Source organism: Xenopus tropicalis, chromosome 5, assembly GCF_000004195.4.
Source record: "Xenopus tropicalis strain Nigerian chromosome 5, UCB_Xtro_10.0, whole genome shotgun sequence".
NCBI lineage: Eukaryota > Metazoa > Chordata > Amphibia > Anura > Pipidae > Xenopus > Xenopus tropicalis.
Window position 1 is genome coordinate 108,642 of NC_030681.2, and position 18,927 is coordinate 127,568.

Sequence of the window (18,927 nt, forward strand, 5' to 3'; positions counted from 1 at the left end):
TCTGGGGGGGATGGGAGTCATTCTGGGGGGGCTGGGAGTCATTCTGGGGGAGCTGGGAGTCATTCTGGGGGAGCTGGGAGTCATTCTGGGGAGCTGGGAGTCATTCTGGGGGGGGTGCTGGGAGTCATTCTGGGGGGGCTGGGAGTCATTCTGGGGGGAGCTGGGAGTCATTCTGGGGGGGCTGGGAGTAATTCTGGGGGGAGCTGGGAGTCATTCTGGGGGGAGCTGGGAGTCATTCTGGGGGAAGCTGGGAGTCATTCTGGGGGGGGGGAGTCATTCTGGGGGGAGCTGGGAGTCATTCTGGGGGGGCTGGGGGTCATTCTGGGGGGGCTGGGAGTCATTCTGTGGGGGAGCTGGGAGTCATTCTGGGGGGGAGCTGGGAGTCATTCTGGGGGGAGCTGGGAGTCATTCTGTGGGGGGAGCTGGGAGTCATTCTGGGGGGAGCTGGGAGTCATTCTGGGGGGAGCTGGGAGTCATTCTGGGGGGAGCTGGGAGTCATTCTGTGGGGGAGCTGGGAGTCATTCTGGGGGGGAGCTGGGAGTCATTCTGGGGGGAGCTGGGAGTCATTCTGTGGGGGGAGCTGGGAGTCATTCTGGGGGGGGTGGGAGTCATTCTGGGGGGAGCTGGGAGTCATTCTGTGGGGGGAGCTGGGAGTCATTCTGGGGGGGGGGGAGCTGGGAGTCATTCTGGGGGAGCTGGGAGTCATTCTGGGGGGGGGGAGCTGGGAGTCATTCTGGGGGGGGGGGAGCTGGGAGTCATTCTGGGGGGGGGGGAGCTGGGAGTCATTCTGGGGGAGCTGGGAGTCATTCTGGGGGGGAGCTGGGAGTCATTCTGGGGGGGAGCTGGGAGTCATTCTGGGGGGGGGCTGGGAGTCATTCTGGGGGGGAGCTGGGAGTCATTCTGGGGGGAGCTGGGAGTCATTCTGTGGGGGGAGCTGGGAGTCATTCTGTAGGGGGGGGCTGGCAGTCATTCTGGGGGGAGCTGGGAGTCATTCTGTGGGGGGAGCTGGGAGTCATTCTGGGGGGGAGCTGGGAGTCATTCTGGGGGGAGCTGGGAGTCATTCTGTGGGGGGAGCTGGGAGTCATTCTGGGGGGAGCTGGGAGTCATTCTGTGGGGGGAGCTGGGAGTCATTCTGTAGGGGGGGGCTGGGAGTAATTCTGGGGGGAGCTGGGAGTCATTCTGGGGGGGAGCTGGGAGTCATTCTGTGGGGGGAGCTGGGAGTCATTCTGTAGGGGGGGGCTGGCAGTCATTCTGGGGGGGGGCTGAGAGTAATTCTGGGGGGAGCTGGGAGTCATTCTGGGGGGGGCTGGGAGTAATTCTGGGGGGAGCTGGGAGTCATTCTGGGGGGAGCTGGGAGTCATTCTGGGGGGGGCTGGGAGTCATTCTGGGGGGCTGGGAGTCATTCTGGGGGGGGAGCTGGGAGTCATTCTGGGGGGGATGGGAGTCATTCTGGGGGGGCTGGGAGTCATTCTGGGGGAGCTGGGAGTCATTCTGGGGGAGCTGGGAGTCATTCTGGGGGGAGCTGGGAGTCATTCTGGGGGGAGCTGGGAGTCATTCTGTGGGGGGAGCTGGGAGTCATTCTGGGGGGAGCTGGGAGTCATTCTGTAGGGGGGGGCTGGCAGTCATTCTGGGGGGAGCTGGGAGTCATTCTGTGGGGGGAGCTGGGAGTCATTCTGTAGGGGGGGCTGGCAGTCATTCTGGGGGGGGGCTGAGAGTAATTCTGGGGGGAGCTGGGAGTCATTCTGGGGGGGGCTGGGAGTAATTCTGGGGGGAGCTGGGAGTCATTCTGGGGGAGCTGGGAGTCATTCTGGGGGGGGCTGGGAGTCATTCTGGGGGGGGTGGGAGTCATTCTGGGGGGAGCTGGGAGTCATTCTGGGGGGAGCTGGGAGTCATTCTGGGGGGAGCTGGGAGTCATTCTGGGGGGGCTGGGAGTCATTCTGGGGGGGGAGCTGGGAGTCATTCTGGGGGGGATGGGAGTCATTCTGGGGGGGCTGGGAGTCATTCTGGGGGAGCTGGGAGTCATTCTGGGGGGAGCTGGGAGTCATTCTGGGGAGCTGGGAGTCATTCTGGGGGGGGTGCTGGGAGTCATTCTGGGGGGGCTGGGAGTCATTCTGGGGGAGCTGGGAGTCATTCTGGGGGGCTGGGAGTAATTCTGGGGGGAGCTGGGAGTCATTCTGGGGGGAGCTGGGAGTCATTCTGGGGGAAGCTGGGAGTCATTCTGGGGGGGGGGAGTCATTCTGGGGGGAGCTGGGAGTCATTCTGGGGGGGCTGGGGGTCATTCTGGGGGGGCTGGGAGTCATTCTGGGGGGAGCTGGGAGTCATTCTGGGGGGAGCTGGGAGTCATTCTGGGGGGAGCTTGGAGTCATTCTGGGGGGAGCTGGGAGTCATTCTGGGGGGAGCTGGGAGTCATTCTGGGGGGGGTGCTGGGAGTCATTCTGGGGGGGGGGATGCTGGGAGTCATTCTGGGGGGGGGAGCTGGGAGTCATTCTGGGGGGGGATGCTGGGAGTCATTCTGGGGGGGGGGAGCTGGGAGTCATTCTGGGGGGCTGGGAGTCATTCTGGGGGGGCTGGGAGTCATTCTGGGGGGAGCTGGGAGTCATTCTGGGGGGGCTGGAGTAATTCTGGGGGGAGCTGGGAGTCATTCTGGGGGGAGCTGGGAGTCATTCTGGGGGGGGCTGGGAGTCATTCTGGGGGGAGCTGGGATTCATTTCTGGGGGGGCTGGAGTCATTCTGGGGGAGCTGGGAGTCATTCTGGGGGGAGCTGGGGAGTCATTCTGGGGGGAGCTGGGAGTCATTCTGGGGGGGCTGGGAGTCATTCTGGGGGAGCTGGGAGTCATTCTGGGGGGGGGGAGCTGGGAGTCATTCTGGGGGGAGCTGGGAGTCATTCTGGGGGGAGCTGGGAGTCATTCTGGGGGAGCTGGGAGTCATTCTGGGGGAGCTGGGAGTCATTCTGGGGGAGCTGGGAGTCATTCTGGGGGGGGGGAGCTGGGAGTCATTCTGGGAATCATTCTGGAGTGCCATGTGTTTGAAAGGGTTAATCCCATGATTGCTTTTGGCCCCAGGTGAGACGCTGGGTGGGGTGACCCCTTCGGGCCCCCATGTAGTCTCAGTGCAGGATAATCCCAGCAGGACTCTGGGTCTGGGGTGCGAGGAGATGACAAAATTGGCCCCCGGGACCCCTAAGAACCCAGTGTGAGTTTTGTGATTGGTACCTGCTGCCCCCCAGTTACCCCTGTACCCACGGCAGCCCCTAAATATAATAACAAGGAGTAACATCCCCATTAATCTGCCCCATGGTTTCTGCCTTCTGCCCCTGGGGGGTGGATTAGGGGTTATAATACCCCCAGCTGTAATGTGCCCCAGGGCTGGGCATAAACAAACCCCTTCCTTACATGCACACACCCATCGGGTTTAACCCTTCGCTCTAATCCTTATGGGGGAGAACCCCCGGTGCCCAACTCAGGGGGAGCAAAGAGGGGGGGCGTGCACCCACAAAATCACAATAATTGAATATTTGGGTCATTTACACTGCATTTGTCGCTGTACTACAACTCCCAGAACCCCCTGCTGACTGGGAAAAATACCTGATTCCCACTTGATTTCATGCAAAGAGAGACTTGGATTGTAAGCTCTGCTGGTGCAGCTACCGACTATGCAATTATTTCTGCGCAGATCTGGGGGGTGGGGGGGGGCATTATCCCGGGGGGGGGAAGGGCAGAAGGGACTGGGAGTGCAATTAGTGCAAATCCTCAGCTCCAGCAACAGAAGGAGATTTACTGGGAATTACTCAGAAAATCAATTTCCTCCCCAGCTGTGTCCTGTGCTGCCACCTAGAGGCACAAACTGCCATTACCTGTCCCAGACTCACAGCCCAACACTGACCCCTGCTGGGCACTGATAGAACTGCACATTCTCCTTATAGAGACTCTCATCTCTTCATTAGTTAATAATCACTAATTGGCACATACAGGTTATTGTTGCAGTTGAGGATGGTTTAACCCCTCAGTTACCCACAGTGGTGGCAATTAATTCCCAAGTACTTTCCATGAATAACAATATCAGCAGTCGCCCTATTGGCTGTCGTCTCTGCTACTGGGGGAGGAGCTGCCATGTTGTTCATTTCTTGTTGCTCCACTGACTTTCTCCCCCCAGAAGAGGGCGCTGCTGCCCAATCCCAGGGCTCATTTACCAATTTTAGCCTATAGGAGTTTGGAATTCATTCCCAGAATTTCTTTTGTTTATGAATTGGATGCACTTTCTGCGACATAAAGCTGGGTAAGAGCGTTGCATTGTGGGTACAAGAAATATGCCACATTGTACAACATGTTTTATTCATGGGGGGGGGGGGGTAATTCCATGTCGGCCCCCAGCACTCGGCTAATAATGGATCATTCCTTCTGTTTCATGTTAAAGGGGAAGCAAAAGGCGCTAAATGATCATTTCTCCGCTCCTCTCAGACCCCCCCCCCCATCCTCCCAAAGAGAACAAAACAAGGACACGTTCCCTTCCATTTCTGCCCTTTGTTGCCCCTTGTGGCTATTGTTGGAATTGCGGCCCCGGGGCTCTCAGAATGGAAAGAGATTCTGTCCCAATAAAGGGCCCAAGGGATTTCAGCAGCTGGAGAAGGAGATGAATCAGTTTGTTGTGTCTGCGGAGACTGCGGGGGGCACAGCGGGGGGCACGGAAATACAGCACCCACGGCACGGAGTGGCCCCCCCATTGTACTGCCATTACCTGCCACCCTGGCACAGTGGCACCAACAGAGCAACTGGCAGAAACGAAGAGGAAATATGTTGATACTGAAATTCACTGTAACCCCCCCCCAACACTGTCTCCATCTTGTCCTACTGTCTCCATCTTGTCCTACTGTCTCCATCTTGCCCTACTGTCTCCATCTTGCCCTACTGTCTCCATCTTGCCCTACTGTCCCCATCTTGCCCTACTGTCCCCATCTTGCCCTACTGTCTTCATCTTGTCCTACTGTCTCCATCTTGCCCTACTGTCTCCATCTTGTCCTACTGTCTCCATCTTGTCCTACTGTCTCCATCTTGCCCTACTGTCTCCATCTTGCCCTACTGTCTCCATCTTGCCCTACTGTCTCCATCTTGCCCTACAGTCTCCATCTTGCCCTACTGTCTCCATCTTGCCCTACAGTCTCCATCTTGCCCTACTGTCCTCATCTTGCCCTACTGTCTCCATCTTGCCCTACTGTCTCCATCTTGCCCTACTGTCCTCATCTTGCCCTACTGTCTCCATCTTGCCCTACTGTCTCCATCTTGCCCTACTGTCTCCATCTTGCCCTACTGTCCTCATCTTGCCCTACTGTCTCCATCTTGCCCTACTGTCTCCATCTTGCCCTACTGTTCCCATCTTGCCCTACTGTCTCCATCTTGTCCTACTGTCTCCATCTTGCCCTACTGTCTCCATCTTGCCCTACAGTCTCCATCTTGCCCTACTGTCCTCATCTTGCCCTACTGTCTCCATCTTGCCCTACTGTCTCCATCTTGCCCTACTGTTCCCATCTTGCCCTACTGTCTCCATCTTGCCCTACTGTCTCCATCTTGCCCTACTGTCCTCATCTTGCCCTACTGTCTCCATCTTGCCCTACTGTCTCCATCTTGCCCTACTGTCTCCATCTTGCCCTACTGTCCTCATCTTGCCCTACTGTCTCCATCTTGCCCTACTGTCTCCATCTTGCCCTACTGTTCCCATCTTGCCCTACTGTCCCCATCTTGCCCTACTGTCTCCATCTTGCCCTACTGTCTCCATCTTGTCCTACTGTTCCCATCTTGTCCTACTGTCTCCATCTTGTCCTACTGTCCCCATCTTGCCGTACTGTCCCCATCTTGCCCTACTGTCCCCATCTTGCCCTACTGTCTCCATCTTGCCCTACTGTCTCCATCTTGCCCTACTGTCTACATCTTGCCCTACTGTCCCCATCTTGCCCTACTGTCTCCATCTTGCCCTACTGTCTCCCTCTTGCCCTACTGTCTCCATCTTGCCCTACTGTCTCCATCTTGTCCTACTGTCTCCATCTTGCCCTACTGTCTCCATCTTGCCCTACTGTCTCCATCTTGTCCTACTGTCCCCATCTTGCCCTACTGTCTCCATCTTGTCCTACTGTCCCCATCTTGCCCTACTGTCTCCATCTTGCCCTACTGTCCCCATCTTGCCCTACTGTCTCCATCTTGCCCTACTGTCCCCATCTTGCCCTACTGTCTCCATCTTGCCCTACTGTCTCCCTCTTGCCCTACTGTCTCCATCTTGCCCTACTGTCTCCATCTTGCCCTACTGTCTCCATCTTGCCCTACTGTCTCCATCTTGCCCTACTGTCTCCACCTTGCCCTACTGTCTCCATCTTGCCCTACTGTCTCCATCTTGCCTACTGGGACTGGGCCGCGGGTTCCGTAGGACTGGGCCGCGGGTTCCGTTGGACTGGGCCGCGGGTTCCGTAGGACTGGGCCGCGGGTTCCGTAGGACTGGGCCGCGGGTTCCGTTAGACTGGGCCGCGGGTTCCGTAGGACTGGGCCGTGGGTTCCGTAGGACTGGGCCGTGGGTTCCGTAGGACTGGGCCGTGGGTTCCGTAGGACTGGGCCGCGGGTTCCGTTGGACTGGGCCGTGGGTTCCGTAGGACTGGGCCGTGGGTTCCGTAGGACTGGGCCGTGGGTTCCGTTAGACTGGGCCGTGGGTTCCGTTGGACTGGGCCGTGGGTTCCGTTGGACTGGGCCGTGGGTTCCGTAGGACTGGGCCGTGGGTTCCGTAGGACTGGGCCGTGGGTTCCGTTAGACTGGGCCGTGGGTTCCGTTGGACTGGGCCGTGGGTTCCGTTGGACTGGGCCGTGGGTTCCGTAGGACTGGGCTGTGGGTTCAGTAGAACTGGGGGGCATCTATCGCTCTGTGCCAGCCTTACGCACTACCAGCTGGGGGTGCCGGGCACCTCGCTAGATGTGGCCCCTCCCCATTCCCGGCGGCGCCGCGGAGCTGACGCAAGTTGAACTCTTGAACCCAAAAGAAATTACGGGAAGGAAAAGTCGCTGCAGATTTCGTGCCCCCCCCTCGCGTCTCATTGTTTGGGGGGGGGTCGGGTCACACAGAGTTCAGTGCCCTTTCGCGCCTTTCAGTACAATTGGGACATAAGGAGAAGCATCAGATCGGATCTCCGTCAGCAGAACCAGGGCAGGAGCTGCGCCCGTCACTCACACATAATGGGCAATTGGTCCTGGCACGGAGACGCGGGGGGAGGTCGGGGGCAATTGTTCCCTAGTGACCCCCGGGGATCAGATTTCTGGGCTCCTTTGTTTGTTCTGGGTCAGTGCAAGTTCTCCCATCGCTGGGGGGAACCACGGGGGGGCCCATATGTAACACCCCGGGTGTGAAAGGGCAAGTCTGGGCGGCTGGGGGTAATTGGAGGAAACCAAGGGGCAGACAGTGACCCGGAACGGCTTGGGTCCCCCCCCCAGAAGCACCTGCGAGGGGTCCGTTATCAGCCCCTCAGTCGGCCAATTGGAACTGGCAGAAGTGGGTCGGTCGGCTGGGGTACAAGGGAGCAGATGCCGGGGCAATAGAATCTGCCCCACAGGATCAGTCCTGGGCAAAGGCATTAGTGCCAGGCTCCTGCCCCAGGGGGGCACAAGGGGGCACAGGCCAGTGGTTAATGGGGGTCCTGACTCCATATCCAGTACCGGTATCGGCCAGGGGGCTGCAACAGAACAGAACCCCCATCTCACAATATTGCAGACCCCCCCACCCCCAGTTACTATAGCACAGTTGCCCCAAACCATAGGGCAATAGACATGCAGCAGAGGATTCTGGGATTAGAGACCAAATAGCAGCTGCTCAGGGGCTGAAAGCTGGGGAACCCCCCCCCCAAACTGGATTTGATACATTTCTGCCCTGATTGGCTCCCATGTTGGTCTCATTAACCCCTGCTGGGATGGGGCCCCTGGGCACACAGAGGGGCACAAATAATATACAAGCGATTAGCGACTGCCCCCCAATCTCTGCCCAGAACCCACTGAGCATGTGCAGTGCCACTGACACTCCTTACTGAATCCAATATGGGGGGTTGCCTGTGCCCAAGTCTGTAGGTTTGGGTCGGTGCTAGAGATTCTGAGGTGCAGAAAGGTTAATGTATAACCATTTTGGGGGTTAAGTTCCCCTTTAATGCTCATTTGCCAGCAGGGAAATAGTAATGGGAAATAGATATCTGAGCCCAAAATCCAATGCATGGGGCATTATTGCCTCCAGTGGGGCAGTAACTGTGATACCCAGTGATGCGCAAGGTATTAACCCTATAGCTCCTGTATTACTGTAGTGAATCAGCCCCATAATCCTCAGTGGGACGCTGGTGGTTAAATGGTTAATTGGAATAAAAAACAACCTGTCAATCAAGTGCAGCTTTTCCATGTACCCCCCCCCCCCCCCCGCATCACTGAGCCCACCCTGGAGACACAGATAGTGAGAGCTGGGGGGAGGGGCACGGGATGGGGAGGAGCCAACAGATCTGTATGTGCGTAAGAGGGGGGGGGGGGGGCTCTGAATGAATTGATGATGATACAGAGAGAAGGGGGGGGGGTCAACTTTGTTAGCTTTAAATATGTTATGGAATGGCCAATTCTGAGCAATTTTTCAATTGGTCGTCATTATTTATTTGTTATAGTGTTTGAATTATTTCCCTTCTTCTGCCTCTTTGCAGCTTTCAAATGGGGGTCACTGACCCCGGCAGCCAAACCCTATTGCTCTGTGAGGCTCCAGTTTTATTGTTATTGTTACTTTTTATTCCTTATCTTTCTATTCAGCCCCTCTCCTATTCATATACCAGCCTCCCATTCCAACCGCTCCCTGGTTGCTAAGGTAATTTGGACCCTAGCAACCAGATAGCTGCTGAAACTCCAAACTGCAGAGCTGCTGAACAAAAAGTAAAACAATGAAAAAACTAAAAATAATATAAAATGAAGACCAATTGCAAATTGTTTCAGAATATCACTCTCTCCATCATACAGGTAACCCCCCCCCCCCACTTACCGACAGTGTCTCCCATTGTAATATCATTGTGTGAAGCATCTACTGCTCTGCCCCTCTGTATGTATTAGTCTGGGCTCCACTTACACTACTACTCACTCACTCACTCACTCACCCACTCACTCACTCACTTACTCACTCACTTACTCACTCACTCACTTACTCACCCACTCACTCACTCACTCACTCACTCACCCACTCACTCACTCACTCACTCACCCACTCACTCACTCACCCACTCACTCACTCACTCACCCACTCACTCACTCACTCACCCACTCACCCACTCACTCACTCACTCACCCACTCACTCACTCACTCACCCACTCACCCACTCACTCACTCACTCACCCACTCACCCACTCACTCACTCACTCACCCACTCACTCACTCACTTACTCACTCACTTACTCACTCACTCACTTACTCACCCACTCACTCACTCACTCACTCACTCACTCACCCACTCACTCACTCACCCACTCACTCACTCACTCACCCACTCACTCACTCACCCACTCACCCACTCACTCACTCACTCACCCACTCACTCACTCACCCACTCACTCCCCCCAGTACTTACCCAGGTACAGAGCTCTGATTCTCTGTACTTCCTGCTCCTGGGCTGCTCTCTTTCCCATGGTCAGGCAGGAACCTCCCCCTGGGTAAGTGAATCCAATCTCCCCTCAATACTTACCCAGGTACAGAGCTCTGATTCTCTGTACTTCCTGCTCCTGGGCTGCTCTCTTTCCCATGGTCAGGCAGGAACCCCCCCCCCCCCTGGGTAAGTGAATCCAATCTCCCCCCAGTACTTACCCAGGTACAGAGCTCTGATTCTCTGTACTTCCTGCCCCTGGGCTGCTCTCTTTCCCATGGTCAGACAGGAACCCCCCCCTGGGTAAGTGAATCCAATCTCCCCCCAGTACTTACCCAGGTACAGAGCTCTGATTCTCTGTACTTCCTGCTCCTGGGCTGCTCTCTTTCCCATGGTCAGGCAGGAACCTCCCCCTGGGTAAGTGAATCCAATCTCCCCCCAGTACTTACCCAGGTACAGAGCTCTGATTCTCTGTACTTCCTGCTCCTGGGCTGCTCTCTTTCCCATGGTCAGACAGGAACCTCCCCCTGGGTAAGTGAATCCAATCTCCCCCCAGTACTTACCCAGGTACAGAGCTCTGATTCTCTGTACTTCCTGCTCCTGGGCTGCTCTCTTTCCCATGGTCAGACAGGAACCTCCCCCTGGGTAAGTGAATCCAATCTCCCCCCAGTACTTACCCAGGTACAGAGCTCTGATTCTCTGTACTTCCTGCTCCAGGGCTGCTCTCTTTCCCATGGTCAGGCAGGAACCCCCCCCCCCCCCGGGTAAGTGAATCCAATCTCCCCCCAGTACTTACCCAGGTACAGAGCTCTGATTCTCTGTACTTCCTGCTCCTGGGCTGCTCTCTTTCCCATGGTCAGACAGGAACCTCCCCCTGGGTAAGTGAATCCAATCTCCCCCCAGTACTTACCCAGGTACAGAGCTCTGATTCTCTGTACTTCCTGCTCCTGGGCTGCTCTCTTTCCCATGGTCAGACAGGAACCCCCCCCCCTGGGTAAGTGAATCCAATCTCCCCCCAGTACTTACCCAGGTACAGAGCTCTGATTCTCTGTACTTCCTGCTCCTGGGCTGCTCTCTTTCCCATGGTCAGGCAGGAACCTCCCCCTGGGTAAGTGAATCCAATCTCCCCCAGTACTTACCCAGGTACAGAGCTCTGATTCTCTGTACTTCCTGCTCCTGGGCTGCTCTCTTTCCCATGGTCAGACAGGAACCTCCCCCTGGGTAAGTGAATCCAATCTCCCCCCAGTACTTACCCAGGTACAGAGCTCTGATTCTCTGTACTTCCTGCTCCTGGGCTGCTCTCTTTCCCATGGTCAGGCAGGAACCTCCCCCTGGGTAAGTGAATCCAATCTCCCCCCAGTACTTACCCAGGTACAGAGCTCTGATTCTCTGTACTTCCTGCTCCTGGGCTGCTCTCTTTCCCATGGTCAGACAGGACCCCCCCCGGGTAAGTGAATCCAATCTGCCCCCAGTACTTACCCAGGTACAGAGCTCTGATTCTCTGTACTTCCTGCTCCTGGGCTGCTCTCTTTCCCATGGTCAGACAGGAACCTCCCCCTGGGTAAGTGAATCCAATCTCCCCCCAGTACTTACCCAGGTACAGAGCTCTGATTCTCTGTACTTCCTGCTCCTGGGCTGCTCTCTTTCCCATGGTCAGGCAGGAACCTCCCCCTGGGTAAGTGAATCCAATCTCCCCCCAGTACTTACCCAGGTACAGAGCTCTGATTCTCTGTACTTCCTGCTCCTGGGCTGCTCTCTTTCCCATGGTCAGGCAGGAACCTCCCCCTGGGTAAGTGAATCCAATCTCCCCCCAGTACTTACCCAGGTACAGAGCTCTGATTCTCTGTACTTCCTGCTCCTGGGCTGCTCTCTTTCCCATGGTCAGACAGGACCCCCCCCGGGTAAGTGAATCCAATCTGCCCCCAGTACTTACCCAGGTACCCCCCAGCCCTGAGCTACTGAGGCCCATAGGGAGGAAGTGCAGCCTGTGTGGCTCTAATGCCCCGGGGCCCGTGGGGTTCTGGGCCCAACACAGATGACACCGAAGAGACAAGTAGAGAAAAGTCACAGTTTATTTATGAACACGTGTGATTGGTGGCCAGAGGCCACGCCCCCATGGAAGCACCGGTTCTGGATGCAAATCTAGATCTTTCTAGAACATCTGCTATAAAGTGATTGGCTCCCTTTTGCCCCCTGGCACCGCCTCCCACTGCCCATTTACAGGTGCTATGGGCCAATCAGTAGAGGGTAAATCTCTCACATACCTGCCCCAGTGGGGCACATTGGGGGGTTCAGATGCCCCAAACCCACTGTGTGAGGTACTGTAATAGCCGGGTCAGAAGGTTCTTCTTTGCACCAGTACCGCTGCCCAGTGACCCGACTAAGGATCAAGGTTCTGCCGGAGCCGCTGGTTGGGTGGGACAGTAATTGGGCCGAACTTACACAAGTTTATTATGAAAGTATTTATTTCAGCTATTGACAAGACTGGTACCGGTTCTGGTTCGGTGCATTCATTTCCTGGGGAAGTGGACTCACAGTGTTGGTTCTGTATCCGTCCCGAGGGGACACAAAGTACAAAACAGGGAATAAATCAGCAGGTCCGATTGGAAGAAGACTCATTCCAGTGCACAGAACCGGCTGGTCCAATAGTCGCCCTGTGCCCGGGGGGGGGGGGGGGAGTGCAAACGGGCTGCCCCCTCGGTTACATTGGCAAATGCTGGTGAGACCCGACGGGTCGAGAAGCTGAGGTGAGAAGGTGAGAAGTCCAACAGAATCAGCGCCGGTCCAACCCAGCACAGGGGCAACTTGCCCTTTATACACACAGTCCTAGTGGCCACAGCACCAATCAGATCTGTAAACAAACCCACAGAACTGGGAGTGGGAGGAGCCAATGTGCCCCCTGTTTGGTGCCATGGGCTGAGGGGCAGAACCAGGGGCCGGGGGAACGGGCCGAGGGGCAGAACCAGGGGCCGGGCCGAACCAGGGGCCGGGGCACGGCCGAGGGGCAGAACCAGGGGTCGGGGGAACGGGCCGAGGGGCAGACCCAGGGGCCGGGGCACGGGCCGAACCAGGGGCCGGGCTGAGGGGCAGAACCAGGGGCCGGGGCACGGGCCGAACCAGGGGCCGGGGCACGGGCCGAGGGGCAGAACCAGGGGCCGGGCTGAGAGGCAGAACCAGGGGCCAGGGCACAGACTGGGAAAGAACCCACACATTTCACAGTAAGTTCCACAGAGTGGGAGCTGCCATGTTGGTTTCCTTATGTTGCACACAGAGGGACCCCCCACTATATTGGGAGACAGGACTGGGAGCTGCTGGTACCCCGGGCCCTGACCCACAGCCCAGTAAGGGGTTGCACTGGGGCAAATGCCTGAGTCATGCAACCTACATGGCAGCTCCTGAGCGGGTACTGGCTGAAGCCCACAGACTGGCACACTCTCAGCTATAACCAAGCTGTGTCTGTGGCATGTAATCCTCTGACCCCTGAGGTTGATGGGGGGGGGGGGGAAACGGGCTCAGCGGGTACCGGGCTCAGCTGGTACCGGGGGAAACGGGCTCAGCTGGTACCGAGGGGAACGGGCTCAGGGGGTACCGGGGGGAACGGGCTCAGCGGGTACTGGAGAGAGATACCTCAGCAAGGGGTAATGCCAGGGGGTACTTACACATGGGGGGGGCTCCACTTCCAACATGGAAAACCCCCCAAAAATTCACTCGTTGTCCCGGTGATGCCACACAGGCTTGGCACTGAGAGTGTCCTTGGCACCCAGGGGTTAATAACATAGCCAATCAGGTAACAGCTGGGGTAGCACTGGGGGTAAGTGGGGCCAATGGAACAGCGTCTCCAGCACCTCTGTACTGACCCAAAGTCCATATGGAGAGTGATGGGTATCATGGGGGGGGCTGGAGAAGAGACAGCCATGTTGGGCCCCTGATTGTTGAGGGAACTCTTTGGGGGGGCACTGGGGGCTGGAGAAGAGATGGCCCTGTTGGGTTGATGGGGGGGGGGGGGAAACGGGCTCAGCGGGTACCGGGGGAAACGGGCTCAGCTGGTACCGAGGGGAACGGGCTCAGGGGGTACCGGGGGGAACGGGCTCAGCGGGTACTGGAGAGAGATACCTCAGCAAGGGGTAATGCCAGGGGGTACTTACACATGGGGGGGCTCCACTTCCAACATGGAAAACCCCCCAAAAATTCACTCGTTGAATGAAGAGACAGCCATGTTGGGCCCCTGATTGTTGAGGGAACTCTATGGGGGGTCCCTGGGGGCTGGAGAAGAGACAGCCATGTTGGGCCCCTGATTGTTGAGGGAACTCTATGGGGGGGCACTGGGGGCTGGAGAAGAGACGGCCCTGTTGGGCCCCTGATTGTTGAGGGAACTCTATGGGGGGTCACTGGGGGCTGGAGAAGAGACAGCCATGTTGGGCCCCTGATTGTTGAGGGAACTCTATGGGGGGTCCCTGGGGGCTGGAGAAGAGACAGCCATGTTGGGCCCCTGATTGTTGAGGGAACTCTATGGGGGGGCACTGGGGGCTGGAGAAGAGACAGCCATGTTGGGCCCCTGATTGTTGAGGGAACTCTATGGGGGGTCCCTGGGGGCTGGAGAAGAGACAGCCATGTTGGGCCCCTGATTGTTGAGGGAACTCTATGGGGGGGCACTGGGGGCTGGAGAAGAGACAGCCATGTTGGGCCCCTGATTGTTGAGGGAACTCTATGGGGGGGCACTGGGGGCTGGAGAAGAGACAGCCATGTTGGGCCCCTGATTGTTGAGGGAACTCTATGGGGGGTCCCTGGGGGCTGGAGAAGAGACAGCCATGTTGGGCCCCTGATTGTTGAGGGAACTCTATGGGGGGGCACTGGGGGCTGGAGAAGAGACAGCCATGTTGGGCCCCTGATTGTTGAGGGAAGTTTCTGAGGGGCCCCAATGAGATAAAATGCCCCAACAGACAATAAATTACGTATATTACAAGGGGAGGGTTTGTATGGGGGAGGGGCTAAGTGCTGCAGGGCAACCAATCAGAATCAGTATTAAGTCTTGTATGATTGTTACCAGCTCCTGAATCGTCCAATGAGGGAGAGAGGACGTGCACCAGGGATGTGGGACACAGTGGGTACTGGGGCCCGGACTCCTGTGATTGGCCAGTCGGGCAGGGGATGGCACATACAGTGGGTACTGGGGCCCGGACTCCTGTGATTGGCCAGTCGGGCAGGGGATGGCACATACAGTAGGTACTGGGGCACAGAGTCCTGTGATTGGCCAGTTGGGGAGGGGATGGCACATACAGTGGGTACTGGGGCACAGACTCCTGTGATTGGCCAGTCGGGCAGGGGATGGCACATACAGTGGGTACTGGGGCACAGACTCCTGTGATTGGCCAGTCGGGCAGGGGATGGCACATACAGTGGGTACTGGGGCACAGACTCCTGTGATTGGCCAGTTGGGCAGGGGATGGCACATACAGTGGGTACTGGGCCCGGACTCCTGTGATTGGCCAGTCGGGCAGGGGATGGCACATACAGTGGGTACTGGGGCCCGGACTCCTGTGATTGGCCAGTCGGGCAGGGGATGGCACATACAGTAGGTACTGGGGCACAGAGTCCTGTGATTGGCCAGTTGGGGAGGGGATGGCACATACAGTGGGTACTGGGGCACAGACTCCTGTGATTGGCCAGTCGGGCAGGGGATGGCACATACAGTGGGTACTGGGGCACAGACTCCTGTGATTGGCCAGTCGGGCAGGGGATGGCACATACAGTGGGTACTGGGGCACAGACTCCTGTGATTGGCCAGTCGGGCAGGGGATGGCACATACAGTGGGTACTGGGGCACAGACTCCTGTGATTGGCCAGTTGGGGAGGGGATGGCACATACAGTGGGTACTGGGGCACAGACACCTGTGATTGGCCAGTTGGGGAGGGGATGGCACATACAGTAGGTACTGGGGCACAGACACCTGTGATTGGCCAGTTGGGGAGGGGATGGCACATACAGTGGGTACTGGGGCACAGACTCCTGTGATTGGCCAGTCGGGCAGGGGATGGCACATACAGTGGGTACTGGGGCACAGACTCCTGTGATTGGCCAGTCGGGCAGGGGATGGCACATACAGTGGGGTACTGGGGCACAGACTCCTGTGATTGGCCAGTCGGGCAGGGGATGGCACATACAGTGGGTACTGGGGCTCGACTCCTGTGATTGGCCAGTCGGGCAGGGGATGGCACATACAGTGGGTACTGGGGCTTGGACTCCTGTGATTGGCCAGTCGGGCAGGGGATGGCACATACAGTAGGTACTGGGGCACAGACTCCTGTGATTGGCCAGTCGGGCAGGGGGATGGCACATACAGTGGGTACTGGGGCACAGACTCCTGTGATTGGCCAGTCGGGCAGGGGATGGCACATACAGTAGGTACTGGGGCACAGACTCCTGTGATTGGCCAGTCGGGCAGGGATGGCACATACAGTGGGTAATGGGGCACAGAGTCCTGTGATTGGCCAGTCGGGCAGGGGATGGCACATACAGTAGGTACTGGGGCACAGACTCCTGTGATTGGCCAGTCGGGCAGGGGATGGCACATACAGTAGGTACTGGGGCACAGACTCCTGTGATTGGCCAGTCGGGCAGGGGATGGCACATACAGTGGGTACTGGGGCTCGGACTCCTGTGATGGCCAGTCGGGCAGGGGATGGCACATACAGTGGGTACTGGGGCATCGGACTCCTGTGATTGGCCAGTCGGGCAGAGGGATGGCACATACAGTGGGTACTGGGGGCACAGACTCCTGTGATTGGCCAGTCGGGCAGGGGATGGCACATACAGTGGGTACTGGGGCTCGGACTCCTGTGATTGGCCAGTCGGGCAGGGGATGGCACATACAGTGGGTACTGGGGCACAGACTCCTGTGATTGGCCAGTCGGGCAGGGGATGGCACATACAGTGGGTACTGGGGCTCGGACTCCTGTGATTGGCCAGTCGGGCAGGGGATGGCACATACAGTGGGTACTGGGGCTCGGACTCCTGTGATTGGCCAGTCGGGCAGGGGATGGCACATACAGTGGGTACTGGGGCTCGGACTCCTGTGATTGGCCAGTCGGGCAGGGGATGGCACATATAGTAGAAGTGTTGGGCCCCTCAGGCTGCTGACATGTGACCCAGGGGCCCCTAAGTGACGGTGTAAGTGCGACACTAACTCACAGTCTCTTGGCGGAACCTCCCATGTGGGCAGGAAGGAGGGCACCGAGTGGGGGCACCTAGGGGCGGGCACCAATGGGTTGGCTCAGGAACACAAAATGGCGCACTAGGCACATGACAGGCCCCTCGGGGGCGGTGCCTAAAGGGGCTGCTAATGACTAAATCTACCCAACATGCACTGCGGCCCCTAGAGGAAGGGAACAGACCCCCCCCCCCGTACCAATGGCAGAACAGTGAGTATGTGGGACCCCCAGAAGGGCCCGGCCTGTACCCCGGGGTTCCTCCCCCACAAACCCCTTATATAATAAACCCCTATAAAGGGGCGGGCACCCATGTCTCCCAGGTGTCCATTAGCCAATAGGAATGCAGAAGACGGATGTGCACCAGTAGCTGGTACCGGGCAGAAGGACCGCCCACCAGGGTCCAGTTCGGTTTTTTTTTTGTCCTTTTTTGTGAGTTTTTTAAGCAATTTTCCGCTTTTCCGAGAATTAAAAACAAGTTAAAAAAAAGTCCGATTGGTGTAAACAAAGGAGGGCGGAGCCAAGACACGGACGACAGTAGGAGGAGAAATGTAGAAACGCTCGCAGTTCCCGCCCCTCGGGCGCGCTCAGAAACGGAGAAGCTCATTGGCCGTCAGCCTTGACACGCGATATGTATGATGTCACCGGGGGGCGGAACGTACCAAGTGTCCCGGGGCGGGGGGAGGAAGTGTCTCTGTACCATTGCCGCTGAGTAGAAGGTTCCGCCCCCCCCCCCCATAAGATCAGTCCATTTAATGGTAGAATTGCCCCCCCTCCTGTGCCCTCAGACAATTGCAAGCTCTGCAGCCCAAGGGCAGAAGGATGGTCCGTAGTATTGTGTTGCCCCCCAGGCCGCTCAGTTCAGGGTATTTACCCCCCGTTCCGCCACCTTCAGCCCTTTTTGCCTTTATGAAACAAATCCATAAGAAATACTATTGGAGGTTTTCCCTTTGCCGCCGCCCCCCGATCCTCTGCCGCAGGGGGAGGGGCCGTGCTGTGTAGGCGGGGTGCTTTGGGGTGTGGGACCCTCTGCAGCTGTCGGTGCCCCATAGGCTGGCACCAAGAAGGGGCGGGGCCAGGCGGGAAGGCTCGGGAAAAGAGGGTGGGAGGAGTCTGAGGAGGAGGAGGAGGAAGGAAGCACCAATCAAACTTCCACTGACTGGATCTGGTTCATCTGTGCCCTCATCACCTGGATACTGTTCAGGATCTTCTTCTGGTGCCCGGCCAATGTCACTCCGACCCGCAGTATGTCCCTGGGGGGGAGAGAAACAGTATTAGGGCTAAATACCCCCCAGGCCGACCCGCAGTATGTCCCTGGGGGGGAGAGAAACAGTATTAGGGGCTAAATACCCCCCAGGCCGACCCGCAGGATGTCCCTGGGGGGGAGAGAAACAGTATTAGGGGCTAAATACCCCCCAGGCCGACCCGCAGTATGTCCCTGGGGGGGGAGAGAAACAGTATTAGGGGCTAAATACCCCCCAGGCCGACCCGCAGGATGTCCCTGGGGGGGGAGAGAAACAGTATTAGGGCTAAATACCCCCAGGCCGACCGCAGTATGTCCCTGGGGGGGGAGAGAAACAGTATTTAGGGGCTAAATACCCCCCAGGCCTGACCCGCAGTATGTCCCTGGGGGGGAGAGAAACAGTATTAGGGCTAAATACCCCCCAGGCCGACCCGCAGTATGTCCCTGGGGGGGAGAGAAACAGTATTAGGGGCTAAATACCCCCAGGCCGACCCGCAGTATGTCCCTGGGGGGAGAGAAACAGTATTAGGGGCTAAATACCCCCCAAGGCCGACCCGCAGTATGTCCCTGGGGGGGGGAGAGAAACAGTATTAGGGGCTAAATACCCCCCAGCGCCGACCCGCAGTATGTCCTGGGGGGGAGAGAAACAGTATTAGGGCTAAATACCCCCAGGCCGACCCGCAGTATGTCCCTGGGGGGGAGAGAAACAGTATTAGGGCTAAATACCCCCCCAGGCCGACCCGCAGTATGTCCCTGGGGGGGAGAGAAACAGTATTAGGGCTAAATACCCCCAGGCCGACCCGCAGTATGTCCCTGGGGGGGAGAGAAACAGTATTAGGGCTAAATACCCCCCAGGCCGACCC

The 18,927-nt window shown here is 57.6% G+C and overlaps 1 protein-coding gene across 4 annotated transcripts in view; it reads right to left on the reverse strand.

Annotated features, from left to right (window-relative positions):
- Positions 1-17,265: 17,265 nt before the first annotated feature.
- Positions 17,266-18,927, reverse strand: part of LOC116410852 (ephrin type-B receptor 2) — a 51,393-nt gene continuing 49,731 nt past the window's right edge. For all 4 annotated transcript variants that reach the window (XM_031902062.1, XM_031902065.1, XM_031902063.1 and 1 more), the window contains exon 13: positions 17,266-18,074. In XM_031902062.1, coding sequence (XP_031757922.1) covers positions 17,966-18,074 — 109 coding nt within the window. In that variant the 3' untranslated portion in view covers positions 17,266-17,965. The remainder of the gene's footprint in view (positions 18,075-18,927) is intronic.